Here is a 22,695-nt window from a genome sequence, read left to right as displayed (position 1 = left end):
TAAGGTAGACTAAGGTGTTGAAGGTAGACTAAGGTGTTAAAGGTGGACTCAGGTAGACTAAGGTGTTGAAGGTGGACCAAGGTGGACTAAGGTAGACTAAGGTGTTGAAGGTGGACTAAGGTAGACTAAGGTGTTGAAGGTGGACCAAGGTAGACCAAGGTGTTGAAGGTGGACTAAGGTAGACTAAGGTGTTGAAGGTGGACTAAGGTAGACTAAGGTGTTAAAGGTGGACTCAGGTAGACTAAGGTGTTGAAGGTGGACTAAGGTGTTGAAGGTAGACCAAGGTAGACTAAGGTGTTGAAGGTGGACTAAGGTGGACTAAGGTGTTGAAGGTGGACTAAGGTAGACTAAGGTGTTGAAGGTGGACCAAGGTAGACTAAGGTGTTGAAGGTGGACTAAGGTAGACTAAGGTGTTGAAGGTGGACTAAGGTGTTGAAGGTGGACCAAGGTAAACTAAGGTGTTGAAGGTAGACTAAGGTGTTGAAGGTGGCCTAAGGTAGACTAAGGTGTCGAAGGTGGACTAAGGTAGACTAAGGTGTTGAAGGTGGACTAAGGTAGACTAAGGTGTTGAAGGTGGACTAAGGTAGACTAAGGTGTTGAAGGTAGACTAAGGTGTTGAAGGTGGACCAAGGTAGACTAAGGTGTTGAAGGTAGACTAAGGTGTTGAAGGTGGACTAAGGTAGACTAAGGTGTTGAAGGTGGACCAAGGTAGACTAAGGTGTTGAAGGTGACCTAAGGTAGACTAAGGTGTTGAAGGTGGCCTAAGGTAGACTAAGGTGTTAAAGGTGGACTCAGGTAGATTAAGGTGTTGAAGGTGGACCAAGGTGTTGAAGGTGGACTAAGGTAGACTAAGGTGTTGAAGGTGGACCAAGGTAGACTAAGGTGTTGAAGGTGGACTAAGGTAGACCAAGGTGTTGAAGGTGGACTAAGGTAGACTAAGGTGTTGAAGGTGGACTAAGGTAGACTAAGGTGTTGAAGGTGGACTAAGGTGTTGAAGGTGGACTAAGGTAGACTAAGGTGTTGAAGGTGGACTAAGGTAGACTAAGGTGTTGAAGGTGGACTAAGGTAGACTAAGGTGTTGAAGGTGGACTAAGGTAGACTAAGGTGTTGAAGGTGGACCAAGGTAGACTAAGGTGTTGAAGGTAGACTAAGGTGTTGAAGGTGGCCTAAGGTAGACTAAGGTGTTGAAGGTGGCCTAAGGTAGACTAAGGTGTTGAAGGTGGCCTAAGGTAGACTAAGGTGTTGAAGGTGGACTAAGGTAGACTAAGGTGTTGAAGGTGGACTAAGGTAGACTAAGGTGTTGAAGGTAGACTAAGGTGTTGAAGGTGGACCAAGGTAGACTAAGGTGTTGAAGGTAGACTAAGGTGTTGAAGGTGGACTAAGGTAGACTAAGGTGTTGAAGGTGGACCAAGGTAGACTAAGGTGTTGAAGGTGACCTAAGGTAGACTAAGGTGTTGAAGGTGGCCTAAGGTAGACTAAGGTGTTAAAGGTGGACTCAGGTAGACTAAGGTGTTGAAGGTGGACCAAGGTGTTGAAGGTGGACTAAGGTAGACTAAGGTGTTGAAGGTAGACTAAGGTGTTAAAGGTGGACTCAGGTAGACTAAGGTGTTGAAGGTGGACCAAGGTGGACTAAGGTAGACTAAGGTGTTGAAGGTGGACTAAGGTAGACTAAGGTGTTGAAGGTGGACCAAGGTAGACCAAGGTGTTGAAGGTGGACTAAGGTAGACTAAGGTGTTGAAGGTGGACTAAGGTAGACTAAGGTGTTAAAGGTGGACTCAGGTAGACTAAGGTGTTGAAGGTGGACTAAGGTGTTGAAGGTAGACCAAGGTAGACTAAGGTGTTGAAGGTGGACTAAGGTGGACTAAGGTGTTGAAGGTGGACTAAGGTAGACTAAGGTGTTGAAGGTGGACCAAGGTAGACTAAGGTGTTGAAGGTGGACTAAGGTAGACTAAGGTGTTGAAGGTGGACTAAGGTGTTGAAGGTGGACCAAGGTAAACTAAGGTGTTGAAGGTAGACTAAGGTGTTGAAGGTGGCCTAAGGTAGACTAAGGTGTCGAAGGTGGACTAAGGTAGACTAAGGTGTTGAAGGTGGACTAAGGTAGACTAAGGTGTTGAAGGTGGACTAAGGTAGACTAAGGTGTTGAAGGTAGACTAAGGTGTTGAAGGTGGACCAAGGTAGACTAAGGTGTTGAAGGTAGACTAAGGTGTTGAAGGTGGACTAAGGTAGACTAAGGTGTTGAAGGTGGACCAAGGTAGACTAAGGTGTTGAAGGTGACCTAAGGTAGACTAAGGTGTTGAAGGTGGCCTAAGGTAGACTAAGGTGTTAAAGGTGGACTCAGGTAGATTAAGGTGTTGAAGGTGGACCAAGGTGTTGAAGGTGGACTAAGGTAGACTAAGGTGTTGAAGGTGGACCAAGGTAGACTAAGGTGTTGAAGGTGGACTAAGGTAGACCAAGGTGTTGAAGGTGGACTAAGGTAGACTAAGGTGTTGAAGGTGGACTAAGGTAGACTAAGGTGTTGAAGGTGGACTAAGGTGTTGAAGGTGGACTAAGGTAGACTAAGGTGTTGAAGGTGGACTAAGGTAGACTAAGGTGTTGAAGGTGGACTAAGGTGTTGAAGGTGGACTAAGGTAGACCAAGGTGTTGAAGGTGGACTAAGGTAGACTAAGGTGTTGAAGGTGGACTAAGGTGTTGAAGGTGGACTAAGGTAGACTAAGGTGTTGAAGGTGGACTAAGGTAGACTAAGGTGTTGAAGGTGGACTAAGGTAGACCAAGGTGTTGAAGGTGGACTAAGGTAGACTAAGGTGTTGAAGGTGGACTAAGGTAGACTAAGGTGTTAAAGGTGGACTCAGGTAGACTAAGGTGTTGAAGGTGGACTGAGGTGTTGAAGGTAGACCAAGGTAGACTAAGGTGTTGAAGGTGGACTAAGGTGGACTAAGGTGTTGAAGGTGGACTAAGGTAGACTAAGGTGTTGAAGGTGGACTAAGGTAGACTAAGGTGTTGAAGGTGGACTAAGGTAGACTAAGGTGTTGAAGGTGGACTAAGGTAGACTAAGGTGTTGAAGGTAGACTAAGGTGTTGAAGGTGGACCAAGGTAGACTAAGGTGTTGAAGGTAGACTAAGGTGTTGAAGGTGGACTAAGGTAGACTAAGGTGTTGAAGGTGGACCAAGGTAGACTAAGGTGTTGAAGGTGACCTAAGGTAGACTAAGGTGTTGAAGGTGGCCTAAGGTAGACTAAGGTGTTAAAGGTGGACTCAGGTGGATTAAGGTGTTGAAGGTGGACCAAGGTGTTGAAGGTGGACTAAGGTAGACTAAGGTGTTGAAGGTAGACTAAGGTGTTAAAGGTGGACTCAGGTAGACTAAGGTGTTGAAGGTGGACCAAGGTGGACTAAGGTAGACTAAGGTGTTGAAGGTGGACTAAGGTAGACTAAGGTGTTGAAGGTGGACCAAGGTAGACTAAGGTGTTGAAGGTGGCCTAAGGTAGACTAAGGTGTTGAAGTTGGACTAAGATAGACTAAGGTGTTAAAGGTGACCTAAGGTAGACTAAGGTGTTGAAGGTAGACTAAGGTGTTAAAGGTGGACTCAGGTAGACTAAGGTGTTGAAGGTGGACTAAGGTGTTGAAGGTGGACTAAGGTAGACTAAGGTGTTGAAGGTGGCCTAAGGTAGACTAAGGTGTTAAAGGTGACCTAAGGTAGACTAAGGTGTTGAAGGTGGCCTAAGGTAGACTAAGGTGTTAAAGGTGGACTCAGGTAGACTAAGGTGTTGAAGGTGGACCAAGGTGTTGAAGGTGGACTAAGGTGTTGAAGGTGGACTAAGGTGTTGAAGGTTGACTAAGGTAGACTAAGGTGTTGAAGGTGGACTAAGGTAGACTAAGGTGTTGAAGGTGGACTAAGGTAGACTAAGGTGTTGAAGGTGGACCAAGGTAGACCAAGGTGTTGAAGGTGGACTAAGGTAGACTAAGGTGTTGAAGGTGGACTAAGGTAGACTAAGGTGTTAAAGGTGGACTCAGGTGGACTAAGGTGTTGAAGGTGGACTAAGGTGTTGAAGGTAGACCAAGGTAGACTAAGGTGTTGAAGGTGGACTAAGGTGGACTAAGGTGTTGAAGGTGGACTAAGGTAGACTAAGGTGTTGAAGGTGGACCAAGGTAGACTAAGGTGTTGAAGGTGGCCTAAGGTAGACTAAGGTGTTGAAGTTGGACTAAGATAGACTAAGGTGTTAAAGGTGACCTAAGGTAGACTAAGGTGTTGAAGGTAGACTAAGGTGTTAAAGGTGGACTCAGGTAGACTAAGGTGTTGAAGGTGGACTAATGTGTTGAAGGTGGACTAAGGTAGACTAAGGTGTTGAAGGTGGACCAAGGTAGACTAAGGTGTTGAAGGTGGACTAAGGTAGACTAAGGTGTTGAAGGTGGACCAAGGTAGACTAAGGTGTTGAAGGTGGACTAAGGTGTTGAAGGTGGACCAAGGTAGACTAAGGTGTTGAAGGTGGCCTAAGGTAGACTAAGGTGTTGAAGGTAGACTAAGGTGTTGAAGTTGGACTAAGATAGACTAAGGTGTTAAAGGTGACCTAAGGTAGACTAAGGTGTTGAAGGTAGACTAAGGTGTTGAAGGTGGACCAAGGTAGACTAAGGTGTTGAAGGTGGCCTAAGGTAGACTAAGGTGTTGAAGGTAGACTAAGGTGTTGAAGGTGGCCTAAGGTAGACTAAGGTGTTGAAGGTAGACTAAGGTGTTAAAGGTGGACTCAGGTAGACTAAGGTGTTGAAGGTGGACCAAGGTGTTGAAGGTGGACCAAGGTAGACTAAGGTGTTGAAGGTAGACTAAGGTGTTGAATGTGGCCTAAGGTAGACTAAGGTGTTGAAGGTGGACTAAGGTAGACTAAGGTGTTGAAGGTAGACCAAGGTAGACTAAGGTGTTGAAGGTAGACTAAGGTGTTGAAGGTGGCCTAAGGTAGACTAAGGTGTTGAAGGTGGCCTAAGGTAGACTAAGGTGTTGAAGGTGGCCTAAGGTAGACTAAGGTGTTGAAGGTGGACTAAGGTAGACTAAGGTGTTGAAGGTAGACCAAGGTGGACTAAGGTGTTGAAGGTAGACTAAGGTTGAGAATGGTCAGCACAGACCAGATGAAGGATTTAGGAGAGGTTGGTGCAGGTGGAGAAGAGGTGTAAGTAAGGTGGAGAAGAGGTGTAAGTAAGGTGGAGAAGAGGTGTAAGTAAGGTGGAGAAGAGGTGTAAGTAAGGTGGAGAAGAGGTGTAACTAAGGTGGAGAAGAGGTGTAACTAAGGTGGAGAAGAGGTGTAAGTAAAGTGGAGAAGAGGTGTAAGTAAGGTGGAGAAGAGGTGTAAGTAAAGTGGAGAAGAGGTGTAAGTAAGGTGGAGAAGAGGTGTAAGTAAGGTGGAGAAGAGGTGTAAGTAAGGTGGAGAAGAGGTGTAAGTAAGGTGGAGAAGAGGTGTAAGTAAGGTGGAGAAGAGATGTAAGTAAGGTGGAGAAGAGGTGTAAGTAAGGTGGAGAAGAGGTGTAACTAAGGTGGAGAAGAGGTGTAAGTAAGGTGGAGAAGAGGTGTAACTAAGGTGGAGAAGAGGTGTAAGTAAGGTGGAGAAGAGGTGTAAGTAAAGTGGAGAAGAGGTGTAAGTAAGGTGGAGAAGAGGTGTAAGTAAGGTGGAGAAGAGGTGTAAGTAAGGTGGAGAAGAGGTGTAAGTAAGGTGGAGAAGAGGTGTAAGTAAGGTGGAGAAGAGGTGTAACTAAGGTGGAGAAGAGGTGTAAGTAAGGTGGAGAAGAGGTGTAAGTAAAGTGGAGAAGAGGTGTAAGTAAGGTGGAGAAGAGGTGTAAGTAAGGTGGAGGAGAAGAAGATTCCTCTTGGCCATGACTTATGACTTATGACATCATGAAGAAAAGACAGGAAATCCAACTTCCACTTCCTGCTGTCAGTCAGCCTGTCATGGAGGTGGGCGGGGCTTGTAGCTGTGCAGCTGCACTATTGATTGTTCCGTGAGTGCGACCTTGCCCCAGGACCTGGACAGTCACATGTCTGTTGTGGGCGGGGCCACAAGCAACCTCAACACTTGCTCTACAAATGTTTAGGACACGTCGCCATGGTGACAAGTCTCCATTACTGGGACCACCGCCATTATAAGGAAGCTTCAATCATGTCATGTGACTACACACTCACACACACACATTATATATATATATATATATATATATATATATATATATATATATATATATATATATATATATATATACCAGTAAAACATAAGTACATAAATAACATCCAAATCTGAAGACATTAAATCCAAATAAATAAATAAAAAACCTAACTAATGTGTTTTATTATTCTACAAATATGAAATAAAGCAACAGTAAAATTTTAATAAAAAATAAAAAATGGATATTTACTGAAAAATGTAAAACGTATAAATTAAACGTGAATTTTGTTAAGATGAAGTATTCAATAAAATATATATTTTAATATATTAAATACAAGCTATATAGCCTTTATTTTAAAATGGCAAAAGGTATAAAATAAAAGATGAATAATATTTATTTTAGTAGATTAAATGTATGAAATTAAATAAGAATTACAATATAGTAAATGTAGGGAACAAGTTGGACATTTTAATATATTAAATGCATAAAAAGATGAGTAATATTTATTTCAATATGTATGAAATAAATGATGAATACTTATTTTAATAAAATATACAATTTATTTTCATAGATAAAATGCCTGAGATTAAAGACAAATATTTATTTTAATACGGTAAATGTATTGAATTAATATGAATATTTTCATTTGAAAAATGAAATGTGTGAAGTTATTGTTGAATATTACTTTGTATTTTAATACAGTAAATGTATGAAAAAGGTGAATATTTTAATGCATCAAATAATAGCTGAATAATGTTTATTTTAATAGAATATATGCAGTAAAACAAGTTGAATATTCATATTAATATAGACAATGTATGATGTAAAAGATACATGACATTTATTTGAATAGATTTGATGTATTAAATAAAACATTCATATTTATTTTAATAAATTAAAAGTATGAAATACAGTAAAAGTTGAATATATATATATATATATATTTTAATGCATTAAATGTATGAACTAATGTTGAATTGTTGTAAAAAAAAAAAGGTTGAACAATTATCTTAATATAGAAAATGTTAAAAATGAAGTCACATGTATTAAATAAAAAATTACATTTATTTGAACAGATTGAAAGTATGAAATACGGTGAAAGTTGAATATATATATACATTTTTTTTAATGCATTGTGAATGTATGAACTAATTTTAATTGTTGTAAAAAAAAAGGTTTAACAATTATTTTAATATAGAAAATATTTGACATAAAAACGAGTCGCATGTATTAAATTAAAAAAAATTACATTTATTTGAACAGATTGAAAGTATGAAATACAGTAAAAGTTGAATATATATATACATTTATTTTAATGCATTAAATGTATTAATTAATTTTAATTGTTGTAAAAAAAAAATGGTTTAAGATTTATCTTAATATAGAAAATGTTTGACATAAAAAATGAGTCACATGTAAAAAATAAAAAATTACATTTATTTGAACAGATTGAAAGTATGAAATACGGTAAAAGTTGAATATATATATACATTTTTTTTTAATGCATTGTGAATGTATGAACTAATTTTAATTGTTGTAAAAAAAAAGGTTTAACAATTATTTTAATATAGAAAATATTTAAAATATTTGACATAAAAACGAGTCGCATGTATTAAATAAAAAAATTACATTTATTTGAACAGATTGAAAGTATGAAATACGGTAAAAGTTGAATATATATATATATGTATTTATTTTAATGCATTAAATGTATGAATTAATTTTAATGGTTGTAAAAAAAATGGTTTAAGATTTATCTTAATATAGAAAATGTTAAAAATGAGTCACATGTATTAAATAAAAAATTACATTTATTTGAACAGATTGAAAGTATGAAATACGGTAAAAGTTGAATATATATATACATTTTTTTTAATGCATTGTGAATGTATGAACTAATTTTAATTGTTGTAAAAAAAAAAAAGGTTTAACAATTATTTTAATATAGAAAATATTTAAAATATTTGACATAAAAACGAGTCGCATGTATTAAATAAAAAATTACATTTATTTGAACAGATTGAAAGTATGAAATACGGTAAAAGTTGAATATATATATATATATGTATTTATTTTAATGCATTAAATGTATGAATTAATTTTAATGGTTGTAAAAAAAATGGTTTAAGATTTATCTTAATATAGAAAATGTTTGACATAAAAAATGAGTCACATGTAATAAATAAAAAATTACATTTATTTGAACAGATTGAAAGTATGAAATACGGTAAAAGTTGAATATATATATACATTTTTTTTAATGCATTGTGAATGTATGAACTAATTTTAATTGTTGTAAATAAAAGGTTTAACAATTATTTTAATATAGAAAATATTTAAAATATTTGACATAAAAACGAGTCGCATGTATTAAATAAAAAATTACATTTATTTGAACAGATTGAAAGTATGAAATACGGTAAAAGTTGAATATATATATATATATTTTAATGCATTAAATGTATTAATTAATTTTAATTGTTGTAAAAAAAAAATGGTTTAAGATTTATCTTAATATAGAAAATGTTTGACATAAAAAATGAGTCGCATGTAATAAATAAAAAATTACATTTATTTGAACAGATTGAAAGTATGAAATACGGTAAAAGTTGAATATATATATACATTTTTTTAATACATTGTGAATGTATGAACTAATTTTAATTGTTGTAAATAAAAAGGTTTAACAATTATTTTAATATAGAAAATATTTAAAATATTTGACATAAAAACGAGTCGCATGTATTAAATAAAAAATTACATTTATTTGAACAGATTGAAAGTATGAAATACGGTAAAAGTTGAATATATATATATATATGTATTTATTTTAATGCATTAAATGTATGAATTAATTTTAATGGTTGTAAAAAAAATGGTTTAAGATTTATCTTAATATAGAAAATGTTAAAAATGAGTCACATGTATTAAATAAAAAATTACATTTATTTGAACAGATTGAAAGTATGAAATACGGTAAAAGTAGAATATATATATAAATATTTTTTAATGCATTGTGAATGTATGAACTAATTTTAATTGTTGTAAATAAAAGGTTTAACAATTATTTTAATATAGAAAATATTTAAAATATTTGACATAAAAACGAGTCGCATGTATTAAATAAAAAATTACATTTATTTGAACAGATTGAAAGTATGAAATACGGTAAAAGTTGAATATATATATATATATATATATATTTTAATGCATTAAATGTATTAATTAATTTTAATGGTTGTAAAAAAAATGGTTTAAGATTTTAATGTTTGACATAAAAAATGAGTCGCATGTAATAAATAAAAAATGACATTTATTTGAATAGATGAAAATGTAGTAAAAGTTGAAAAATACTTACTTTGATAAAGTAAGAGTATGAGAAAAGCTATCATTAAATGTGTGACATGAGAAATGAAATGTAGTCAAAGTTGAATAATACTTATTGTAATATAGTCAATGATAAAATAATACTTATTGTAATAAAGTAAGAGTTTGACTAATGTGTGAGATGAAAGATAAAATGTAATAAAAGTTGATAAATGATAAAAATAATATTTATATTAATACAGTAAGAGTATAACTAATGTGTGAGATGAAAGAGAATAAAAGTAAAATAATACTTATATTAATAAAGTAAGAGTATGACTAATGTGTGAGATGAAAGATGAAGTAAATAATGAGACTTTATTACAGTCCATGATGATGAAATATGAAAGTGGCCAAGAAGTCCACGCGCAACTTGTTGCTGCGTGGGAACTTTCTTCGTTTCTTACCGTTTTTCCTGCGTGGGTTCGCCTGCTTTCTCCTCGTCAAGTGCGCGCGCTCCTCCATGACCTCCCCACGGTGCTCACGCCAACATCACCCACGCTGCGTCCCGTCCACACACTTTTGGCCAAGTGGAGAGCGCGCGCGCGCGTCCACGCAGTCTGGTGACTGGAGAGGGCGGACACGCACACGCACGCGCTCTCTCTCTCTCTCTCTCTCTCTCTCGGTGATGGACGCTCTCCGTCTGTGACGTCACACAAGCCATCAACCCGAGTGACGTCACGCCGCATTCATGACAGGGGGGCAGAAAGTCACGTGGTGCTCTCTGCCCCCAGGCTTTAAAGGACTTTTATTTTGGAGGCCAGCAGGAAGTGTGGAGACTCGTCAGCTGTCAGTTGAGTGACAGCTTGTCATGTTGACTTCCTGCTGGCGGTGTTAAGAGTCAGATAACATAACTGCCAGCTACACTCACTAGTCACTTCTGCATCCTTACTACACTCACTTAGCACCTAGCACTTAGCACTTAGCAGCTAGACAGTCACTCACTCATAACACACGCTTAGCAGCTAGCACTTAGCAGCTAGACAGTCACTCACAACACTCGCTTAGCAGCTAGCCCTTAGCAGCTGGACAGTCACTCACAACACTCACTTAGCAGCTAGCACTTAGCAGCTGGACAGTCACTCACAACACTCACTTAGCAGCTAGCACTTAGCACTTAGACAGTCACTCACTCACAACACACGCTTAGCAGCTAGCACTTAGCAGCTAGACAGTCACTCACAACACTCGCTTAGCAGCTAGCACTTAGCAGCTAGACAGTCACTCACAACACTCACTTAGCAGCTAGCACTTAGCAGCTAGACAGTCACTCACTCACAACACACGCTTAGCAGTTAGCACTTAGCAGCTAGACAGTCACTCACTCACAACACACGCTTAGCAGCTAGCACTTAGCAGCTAGACAGTCACTCACAACACTCGCTTAGCAGCTAGCACTTAGCAGTTAGCACTTAGCAGCTAGACAGTCACTCACTCACAACACACGCTTAGCAGCTAGCACTTAGCAGCTAGCACTTAGCAGCTAGACAGTCACTCACAACACACGCTTAGCAGCTAGCACTTAGCAGCTAGCACTTAGCAGCTAGACAGTCACTCACTCACAACACACGCTTAGCAGCTAGCACTTAGCAGCTAGACAGTCACTCACAACACACGCTTAGCAGCTAGCACTTAGCAGTTTGCACTTAGCAGCTAGACAGTCACTCACTCACAACACACGCTTAGCAGTTAGACAGTCACTCACAACACTCACTTAGCAGCTAGCACTTAGCAGCTAGACAGTCACTCACTCACAACACACGCTTAGCAGCTAGCACTTAGCAGCTAGACAGTCACTCACAACACTCACTTAGCAGCTAGCACTTAGCACTTAGCAGCTAGACAGTCACTCACTCACAACACACGCTTAGCAGCTAGCACTTAGCAGCTAGACAGTCACTCACAACACTCACTTAGCAGCTAGCACTTAGCACTTAGCAGCTAGACAGTCACTCACTCACAACACACGCTTAGCAGCTAGCACTTAGCAGCTAGACAGTCACTCACAACACTCGCTTAGCAGCTAGCACTTAGCAGTTAGCACTTAGCAGCTAGACAGTCACTCACTCACAACACACGCTTAGCACCTAGCACTTAGCAGCTAGACAGTCACTCACTCACAACACACGCTTAGCAGCTAGCACTTAGCAGCTAGACAGTCACTCACAACACTCGCTTAGCAGCTAGCACTTAGCAGCTAGCACTTAGCACTTAGCAGCTAGACAGTCACTCACTCACAACACACGCTTAGCAGCTAGCACTTAGCAGCTAGACAGTCACTCACAACACTCTCTTAGCAGCTAGCACTTAGCAGTTAGCACTTAGCAGCTAGACAGTCACTCACTCACAACACACGCTTAGCACCTAGCACTTAGCAGCTAGACAGTCACTCACTCACAACACACGCTTAGCAGCTAGCACTTAGCAGCTAGACAGTCACTCACTCACAACACACGCTTAGCAGCTAGCACTTAGCAGCTAGCACTTAGCAGCTAGACAGTCACTCACAACACTCACTTAGCAGCTAGCACTTAGCACTTAGCAGCTAGCACTTAGCAGCTAGCACTTAGCAGCTAGACAGTCACTCACAACACTCGCTTAGCAGCTAGCACTTAGCAGTTAGCACTTAGCAGCTAGACAGTCACTCACTCACAACACACGCTTAGCAGCTAGCACTTAGCAGCTAGACAGTCACTCACAACACTCGCTTAGCAGCTAGCATTTAGGAGTTAGCACTTAGCAGCTAGACAGTCACTCACTCACAACACACGCTTAGCAGCTAGCACTTAGCAGCTAGACAGTCACTCACAACACTCGCTTAGCAGCTAGCACTTAGCAGCTAGACAGTCACTCACAACACTCGCTTAGCAGCTAGCACTTAGCAGCTAGACAGTCACTCACTCACAACACACGCTTAGCAGCTAGCACTTAGCAGCTAGCACTTAGCAGCTAGACAGTCACTCACAACACTCACTTAGCAGCTAGCACTTAGCACTTAGCAGCTAGACAGTCACTCACTCACAACACACGCTTAGCAGTTAGCACTTAGCAGCTAGACAGTCACTCACAACACTCGCTTAGCAGCTAGCACTTAGCAGTTAGCACTTAGCAGCTAGACAGTCACTCACTCACAACACACGCTTAGCAGCTAGCACTTAGCAGCTAGACAGTCACTCACAACACTCGCTTAGCAGCTAGCACTTAGCAGTTAGCACTTAGCAGCTAGACAGTCAGTCACTCACAACACACGCTTAGCAGCTAGCACTTAGCAGCTAGACAGTCACTCACAACACTCACTTAGCAGCTAGCACTTAGCAGTTAGCACTTAGCAGCTAGACAGTCACTCACTCACAACACACGCTTAGCAGCTAGCACTTAGCAGCTAGACAGTCACTCACAACACTCGCTTAGCAGCTAGCACTTAGCAGTTAGCAGCTAGACAGTCACTCACTCACAACACACGCTTAGCAGCTAGCACTTAGCAGCTAGCACTTAGCAGCTAGACAGTCACTCACAACACTCGCTTAGCAGCTAGCACTTAGCAGTTTGCACTTAGCAGTTAGACAGTCACTCACAACACTCACTTAGCAGCTAGCACTTAGCAGCTAGACAGTCACTCACTCACAACACACGCTTAGCAGCTAGCACTTAGCAGCTAGACAGTCACTCACAACACTCACTTAGCAGCTAGCACTTAGCACTTAGCAGCTAGACAGTCACTCACTCACAACACACGCTTAGCAGCTAGCACTTAGCAGCTAGACAGTCACTCACAACACTCACTTAGCAGCTAGCACTTAGCAGCTAGACAGTCACTCACTCACAACACACGCTTAGCAGCTAGCACTTAGCAGCTAGACAGTCACTCACAACACTCGCTTAGCAGCTAGCACTTAGCAGTTAGCACTTAGCAGCTAGACAGTCACTCACTCACAACACACGCTTAGCACCTAGCACTTAGCAGCTAGACAGTCACTCACTCACAACACTCGCTTAGCAGCTAGCACTTAGCAGCTAGACAGTCACTCACTCACAACACACGCTTAGCAGCTAGCACTTAGCAGCTAGACAGTCACTCACAACACTCACTTAGCAGCTAGCACTTAGCACTTAGCAGCTAGACAGTCACTCACTCACAACACACGCTTAGCAGCTAGCACTTAGCAGCTAGACAGTCACTCACAACACTCACTTAGCAGCTAGCACTTAGCAGCTAGACAGTCACTCACTCACAACACACGCTTAGCAGCTAGCACTTAGCAGCTAGACAGTCACTCACAACACTCGCTTAGCAGCTAGCAGCTAGCACTTAGCACTTAGCAGCTAGACAGTCACTCACTCACAACACACGCTTAGCAGCTAGCACTTAGCAGCTAGACAGTCACTCACAACACTCGCTTAGCAGCTAGCACTTAGCAGTTAGCAGCTAGACAGTCACTCACTCACAACACACGCTTAGCAGCTAGCACTTAGCAGCTAGCACTTAGCAGCTAGACAGTCACTCACAACACTCGCTTAGCAGCTAGCACTTAGCAGTTAGCACTTAGCAGCTAGACAGTCACTCACTCACAACACACGCTTAGCAGCTAGCACTTAGCAGCTAGACAGTCACTCACAACACTCGCTTAGCAGCTAGCACTTAGCAGTTAGCACTTAGCAGCTAGACAGTCAGTCACTCACAACACACGCTTAGCAGCTAGCACTTAGCAGCTAGACAGTCACTCACAACACTCACTTAGCAGCTAGCACTTAGCAGTTAGCACTTAGCAGCTAGACAGTCACTCACTCACAACACACGCTTAGCAGCTAGCACTTAGCAGCTAGACAGTCACTCACAACACTCGCTTAGCAGCTAGCACTTAGCAGTTAGCAGCTAGACAGTCACTCACTCACAACACACGCTTAGCAGCTAGCACTTAGCAGCTAGCACTTAGCAGCTAGACAGTCACTCACAACACTCGCTTAGCAGCTAGCACTTAGCAGTTAGCACTTAGCAGCTAGACAGTCAGTCACTCACAACACACGCTTAGCAGCTAGCACTTAGCAGCTAGACAGTCACTCACAACACTCACTTAGCAGCTAGCACTTAGCAGTTAGCACTTAGCAGCTAGACAGTCACTCACTCACAACACACGCTTAGCAGCTAGCACTTAGCAGCTAGACAGTCACTCACAACACTCGCTTAGCAGCTAGCACTTAGCAGTTAGCAGCTAGACAGTCACTCACTCACAACACACGCTTAGCAGCTAGCACTTAGCAGCTAGCACTTAGCAGCTAGACAGTCACTCACAACACTCACTTAGCAGCTAGCACTTAGCAGTTAGCACTTAGCAGCTAGACAGTCACTCACTCACAACACACGCTTAGCAGCTAGCACTTAGCAGCTAGACAGTCACTCACAACACTCGCTTAGCAGCTAGCACTTAGCAGTTAGCACTTAGCAGCTAGACAGTCACTCACTCACAACACACGCTTAGCAGCTAGCACTTAGCAGCTAGACAGGCACTCACAACACTCACTTAGCAGCTAGCACTTAGCAGCTAGACAGTCACTCACTCACAACACACGCTTAGCAACTAGCACTTAGCAGCTAGCACTTAGCAGCTAGACAGTCACTCACAACACTCACTTAGCAGCTAGCACTTAGCAGTTAGCACTTAGCAGCTAGACAGTCACTCACTCACAACACACGCTTAGCAGCTAGCACTTAGCAGCTAGCACTTAGCAGCTAGACAGTCACTCACAACACTCGCTTAGCAGCTAGCACTTAGCAGCTAGACAGTCACTCACTCACAACACACGCTTAGCAGCTAGCACTTAGCAGCTAGACAGTCACTCACAACACTCGCTTAGCAGCTAGCACTTAGCAGTTAGCACTTAGCAGCTAGACAGTCACTCACTCACAACACACGCTTAGCAGCTAGCACTTAGCAGCTAGACAGTCACTCACAACACTCGCTTAGCAGCTAGCACTTAGCAGTTAGCACTTAGCAGCTAGACAGTCACTCACTCACAACACACGCTTAGCAGCTAGCACTTAGCAGCTAGCACTTAGCAGCTAGACAGTCACTCACAACACTCACTTAGCAGCTAGCACTTAGCACTTAGCAGCTAGACAGTCACTCACTCACAACACACGCTTAGCAGTTAGCACTTAGCAGCTAGACAGTCACTCACTCACAACACACGCTTAGCAGCTAGCACTTAGCAGCTAGACAGTCACTCACAACACTCGCTTAGCAGCTAGCACTTAGCAGTTAGCACTTAGCAGCTAGACAGTCACTCACTCACAACACACGCTTAGCAGCTAGCACTTAGCAGCTAGCACTTAGCAGCTAGACAGTCACTCACAACACACGCTTAGCAGCTAGCACTTAGCAGTTTGCACTTAGCAGCTAGACAGTCACTCACTCACAACACACACTTAGCAGCTAGCACTTAGCAGCTAGCACTTAGCAGCTAGACAGTCACTCACAACACACGCTTAGCAGCTAGCACTTAGCAGTTTGCACTTAGCAGCTAGACAGTCACTCACTCACAACACACGCTTAGCAGCTAGCACTTAGCAGCTAGCACTTAGCAGCTAGACAGTCACTCACAACACACGCTTAGCAGCTAGCACTTAGCAGTTTGCACTTAGCAGCTAGACAGTCACTCACTCACAACACACGCTTAGCAGCTAGCACTTAGCAGCTAGCACTTAGCAGCTAGACAGTCACTCACAACACACGCTTAGCAGCTAGCACTTAGCAGTTTGCACTTAGCAGCTAGACAGTCACTCACAACACTCGCTTAGCAGCTAGCACTTAGCAGCTAGCTAACAGTGACAACTCAGCGTTACGTTTGGTCAATGACAACAACTTCTAGAACTTTCCTACGTCAACAAAGTCTTGTCAGCTTTGATCAGGACAAAAACAATAGAATAGTGGGCAGGTGACTAGATGGACCTGAAATACTAGCTGGGACTAGGAGTGACGAGCAGGGACTAGGTTTGATTAGCAGGGACTAGGAGAGACAAAGAGGAACTAGGGGTGATGATCAGGGACAAAAAGGGACGTTCAGGGACTAGGGGTGACAATCAGGGACTAAAAGTGATGATTAGGGACTATGAGTGATGAGCAGGGACTAGGAGTGATGATCAGGGACTAGGGGTCAAGAGCGGGGACTAGGAGTGATGATCAGGGACTAAGAGTGATGATCAGGGACTAGAGGTGAAGAGCAGGGACTAGGAGTGATGACCAGGGACTAGGGGTGACAAGCAGGGACTAAGAGTGATGACCAGGGACTAGGGGTGATGATCAGGGACTAGGAGCGATAAACAGGGACTAAGAATGATGATCAGGCACGAGGAGTGATGAGCTGGGACTAGGATTGAGAAACAGGTATTATGAGTGACGATCAGGGACTAGAGTTGATGATCAAGAACTAGGAGTGATGATCAGGGACTAGGAGTGATGATCAGGGACTAGGATTGACAAACAGGTACTATGAGTGACGATCAGGGACTAGAGGTGATGATCATGAACTAGGAGTGATGGTCAGGGACTAGGAGTGACAAGCAGGGACTAAAAGTGATGATTAGGGACTATGAGTGATGAGCAAGGACTAAAAGTGATGATCAGGGACTAGGAGTGATGATCAGGGACTAGGAGTGATGACCAGGGACTAGGGGTGATGATCAGGGACTAAGAGCGATGATCAGGGACTAAGAATGATGATCAGGCACGAGGAGTGATGAGCTGGGACTAGGATTGAGAAACAGGTATTATGAGTGACGATCAGGGACTAGAGGTGATGATCAAGAACTAGGAGTGATGATCAGGGACTAGGATTGACACACAGGTACTATGAGTGACGATCAGGGACTAGAGGTGATGATCATGAACTAGGAGTGATGGTCAGGGACTAGGAGTGACAAGCAGGGACTAAAAGTGATGATTAGGGACTATGAGTGATGAGCAGGGACTAAAAGTGATGATCAGGTACTAGGAGTGATGATCAGGGACTAGGAGTGATGATCAGGGACTAGGAGTGATAAGCAGGGACTAAGAGCGATGATCAGGGACTAAGAATGATGATCAGGCACGAGGAGTGATGAGCTGGGACTAGGATTGACAAACAGGTATTATGAGTGACGATCAGAGACTAGAGGTGATGATCAAGAACTAGGAGTGATGATCAGGGACTAGGAGTGATGATCAGGGACTAGGATTGACACACAGGTACTATGAGTGACAATCAGGGACTAGAGGTGATGATCATGAACTAGGAGTGATGGTCAGGGACTAGGAGTGACAAGCAGGGACTAAAAGTGATGATTAGGGACTATGAGTGATGAGCAGGGACTAAAAGTGATGATCAGGAACTAGGAGTGATGATCAGGGACTAGGATTGACAAACAGGTACTATGAGTGACGATCAGGGACTAGAGGTGATGATCAGGAACTAGGAGTGATGGTCAGGGACTAGGAGTGACAAGCAGGGACTAAAAGTGATGATTAGGGACTATGAGTGATGAGCAGGGACTAAAAGTGATGATCAGGAACTAGGAGTGATGATCAGGGACTAGGATTGACACACAGGTACTATGAGTGACGATCAGGGACTAGAGGTGATGATCATGAACTAGGAGTGATGGTCAGGGACTAGGAGTGACAAGCAGGGACTAAAAGTGATGATTAGGGACTATGAGTGATGAGCAGGGACTAAAAGTGATGATCAGGGACTAGGAGTGATGATCAGGGACTAGGATTGACACACAGGTACTATGAGTGACGATCAGGGACTAGAGGTGATGATCATGAACTAGGAGTGATGGTCAGGGACTAGGAGTGACAAGCAGGGACTAAAAGTGATGATTAGGGACTATGAGTGATGAGCAGGGACTAAAAGTGATGATCAGGAACTAGAAGTGATTATCAGGGACTAGGATTGACAAACAGGTACTATGAGTGACGATCAGGGACTAGAGGTGATGATCATGAACTAGGAGTGATGGTCAGGGACTAGGAGTGACAAGCAGGGACTAAAAGTGATGATTAGGGACTATGAGTGATGAGCAGGGACTAGGAGTGATGATCAGGGAATATGAGTGACAAGCAGGGACTAAAAGTAATGATCAGGGACTAAAAGTGATGGTCAGGGACTAGGAGTGATGATCAGGGACTAGGAGTGATGATCAGGGACTAGGAGTGACTAACTAGACGTAACTATTAGCCATCTATCCAGTTTCTACCGTTTGTCCCTCTCGGGGTGGCGGCAGGGCTGGAACCTATCCCAGCTGCAGAGGGGTGTAAGGCGGGGTCCACCATGGACAAGGAAGACGGGGTCCACTCTGGACAAGGAAGACTGGGTCCACTCTGGACAAGGAAGACTGGGTCCACCCTGTACAAGGAAGACGGGGTCCACCCTGGACAAGGAAGACTGGGTCCACTCTGGACAAGGAAGACTGGGTCCACCCTGTACAAGGAAGACGGGGTCCACCCTGGACAAGGAAGACGGGGTCCACCCTGGACAAGGAAGACGTGGTCCACCCTGGACAAGGAAGACGGGGTGCACCATGGACGAGGAAGACGGGGTCCAACCTGGACAAGGAAGACAGGGTCCACCTCCAACACAGACAACATTCAGACCCAGGTGCAGGTCTTTGGAGGGGGGGGGGGGGGTATCTCTATGGTTATCATCACATTTGTACAAAATGATGTCCTTCATAATATGGAGACTTTAGCATGCTAGGCTAGTGCTAGCATGAGATAGACCCCCACCACAGACAGGAAGTGAAGGTCTTTGTGCTGGTGGTCTCATTCACACGCTGCCAGGTCACATGTGGTCCTGTCAAGACCACAATGGGAGTGCAGGGACAGGAATGGGGGGGGGTCACTTCCTGGCACAACATGGCCGCCGGGTTGTGAGAGACGTCGAGATGAGGGTGCGCACGTGACTTGGTCCTCACCTGCTCATTCACGTAACCCCGCCTCCGGGACCTGCTCAAGCCCCGCCTCCAGAGTTTGTCTGCCCCCCCGACACACCTGCCGCTAACCCCTCAAAGACCAGCGGCTCGCGTTTGCCGTCATAAAAAGATTAGCGTTGGATCACAGCTGAGGTCCCCCAACCCCCCCAACACCCAACCCCCCATCTGTCCTGACCTGGACTTCCTGCTGGGTCACAAAGTCCACACCCAGTGGGGGACATGGTTGATGTACCTAAGTCCATAATCCATCTGAGCTCCTGAAGGGAGAACAGCTCACTTTATCATCACCATCATCATCATCATGTCATCATGTTAGCATGACATCACCATCATCATGTTAGCATGACATCATCGTCATGTGATCATGTTAGCATGACATCATCATCATGTGATCATGTTAGCATGACATCATCATCACATGATCATGTTAGCATGACATCATCATCATGTGATCATGTTAGCATGACATCATCGTCATGTCATCATGTTAGCATGACATCATTATCATGTGATCATGCTAGCATGACATCATCATCACGTGATCATGTTAGCATGACATCAGCATCATGTGATCATGTTAGCATGACGTCATGTTAGCATGACATCATCCTCATGTGATCATGTTAGCATGCCATCATGTTAGCATGACATCATCATCACATGATCCTGTAAGCATGAGATCATCATCATGTGATCATGTTAGCATGACATCATCATCACATGATCACATTAGCATGACATCATCATGTGATCATGTTAGCATGACATCATCATCATCACATGATCACGTTAGCATGACATCGTCATCATGTGATCACGTTAGCATGACATCATCACATGATCATGTTAGCATGACATCATCATCATGTGATCATGTTAGCATGACATCATCGTCATGTGATCATGTTAGCATGACATCATCATCATCACATGATCACGTTAGCATGACATCATCATGTGATCATGTTAGCATGACATCATCATCATGTGATCATGTTAGCATGACATCGTCATGTGATCATGTTATCATGACATCCTCATCATGTGATCATGTTAGCATGACATCATCATCATCATGTGATCATGTTAGCATGACATCATCATCATGTTAGCATGACTTCATCATCATGTGATCATGTTAGCATGCCATCATCATCATGTGATCATGTAAGCATGGCATCATCATCATGTTAGCATGACATCATTATCATCATCATATCATGTAAGCATGGCATCATCATCATCATGTTAGCATGACATCATCATGTGATCATGTAAGCATGACATCATCATCATGTGATCATGTTAGCATGACATCATCATCATGTGATCATGACATCATCATCATCATGTTAGCATGACATCCTCATCATGTGATCATGTAAGCATGACATCATTATCATGTGATCATGTTAACATGACATCATCATGTTAGCATGGCATCATCATCATCATCATCATGTTAGCATGACATCATCATGTGATCATGTAAGCATGGCATCATCATCATCATGCTAGCATGACATCATCGTCATGTGATCATGTTTGCATGACATCCTCATCATGTGATCATGTTAGCATGACATCATCATCATGTGATCATGACATCATCATCATGTGATCATGTAAGCATGGCATCATCATCATCATGTTAGCATGACATCATTGTCATGTGATCATTTTAGCATGACATCATCACATGATCATGATCATCACATGATCATGAACATCATCACACGATCAAGAACATCATCACAGTCACATGATCATGAACACCAGTCACATGATCCTGAACATCATCATCATCACATGATGATGAACATCAACACATGATAGTTATGATGGCGGTCATTCACCTCACAATCAAATGATTGATTATCCTAAAAGTTGCATTCAGTTGACACAGCAGGTGGTGACCCTGCGCTGGTTGCCGTGGGAACACAAGTGGACATGAGAGACGCTTCAATGGCTGCTTTGTCTGCGTGAGTCCACAGGAAGACCATGGTGATGTTTGTCTCCTTGAGTCCACAGGAAGACCATGGTCATGTTTGGCAGTCCCAGGACATCACGCAGCTTCTTTGTCCGCCACTGGGGGGCGCCTGGCTGGCCTTCAACACTCTTACATATTCTAACTACTGCTGGTTATAAACATCAACACTCTTACATATTCTAACTACTGCTGGTTATAAACATCAACACTCTTACATATTCTAACTACTGCTGGTTATAAACATCAACACTCTTACATATTCTAACTACTGCTGGTTATAAACATCAACACTCTTACATATTCTAACTACTGCTGGTTATAAACATCAACACTCTTACATATTCTAACTACTGCTGGTTATAAACATCAACACTCTTACATATTCTAACTACAGCAGAGGACTTGTTCAATAATTTCTTCAACTACAAAACATTCAAATCCCAGTGCGACTATTTGTGAGGTGTGTGAAGCAGTGATGGAGCAGGAGGTGGCTAGGAAGAGGTTTGAAGAGCCCCATTGTTCATGAATGGACATTTGACATGCACTTCTTCATGCATCACGGGGCCCTAGGGACAGGACAGCAGGTGTATTGATGAGATGGTTTGAATGTCACATAGAGGTCAAATATTACGTGCTAGCATTAGCTTGTAGCTACCGATGACTGAGCTAGCTACACATAGCTTTGCTTTACAATCAATAGAAAACATTAGCAGTCAGTTTGTGGCATGGATCAGTTTGCAGCATGGATCAGTTTGTGGCACGGATCATATTATGACATGGATCATTTTGTGGCACGGATCAGTTTGCGGCACGGATCAGTTTGCGGCACGGATCAGTTTGCGGCACGGATCAGTTTGCGGCACAGGTCAGTTTGTGGCACGGATCCGTTTGTGGCACGGATCAGTTTGTGGCACGGATCAGTTTGTGGCACGGATCAGTTTGTCGCACGGATCAGTTTGTGGCACGGATCAGTTTGTGACACGGATCAGTTTGTGGCATGGATCAGTTTGTGGCACGGATCACTTTGTGGCACGATCACTTTCTGGCACGGATCAGTTTGTGGCACGGATCAGTTTGTGGCACGGATCAGTTTGTGGCACAGATCAGTTTGTGGCACGGATCAGTTTGTGGCACGGATCAGTTTGTGGCGCGGATCAGTTTGTGGCATGGATCAGTTTGTGGGACAGATTAGTTTGTGGGACAGATCAGTTTGTGGGACAGATCAGTTTGTGG

The 22,695-nt window shown here is 42.5% G+C and overlaps 2 protein-coding genes across 3 annotated transcripts in view; both read right to left on the bottom strand.

The window, feature by feature from the left end:
• zeb2a (zinc finger E-box binding homeobox 2a) overlaps window positions 1-10,397 on the bottom strand; it is a 68,891-nt gene extending 58,494 nt beyond the window's left edge. The window contains exon 1 of the mRNA XM_061971805.2: window positions 9,910-10,397. Within this exon, the coding sequence (XP_061827789.1) occupies window positions 9,910-9,967 (58 nt within the window). The 5' untranslated portion in view covers window positions 9,968-10,397. The remainder of the gene's footprint in view (window positions 1-9,909) is intronic.
• Window positions 10,398-21,588: 11,191 nt separating this feature from the next.
• Window positions 21,589-22,695, bottom strand: part of LOC133613904 (uncharacterized) — a 79,977-nt gene continuing 78,870 nt past the window's right edge. The window contains exon 21 of one of the 2 annotated variants that reach the window (XM_061971803.1): window positions 21,589-22,028. In XM_061971803.1, coding sequence (XP_061827787.1) covers window positions 21,954-22,028 — 75 coding nt within the window. In that variant the 3' untranslated portion in view covers window positions 21,589-21,953. The remainder of the gene's footprint in view (window positions 22,029-22,695) is intronic. The other variant, XR_009816516.2, reaches the window with a different exon arrangement.

Source organism: Nerophis lumbriciformis, linkage group LG13 (assembly GCF_033978685.3).
Source record: "Nerophis lumbriciformis linkage group LG13, RoL_Nlum_v2.1, whole genome shotgun sequence".
In the NCBI taxonomy this organism is placed as follows: Eukaryota; Metazoa; Chordata; class Actinopteri; order Syngnathiformes; family Syngnathidae; genus Nerophis; species Nerophis lumbriciformis.
Note: the sequence above shows the minus strand (reverse complement) of the source record. Positions and strands in the feature narration are given on the sequence as shown.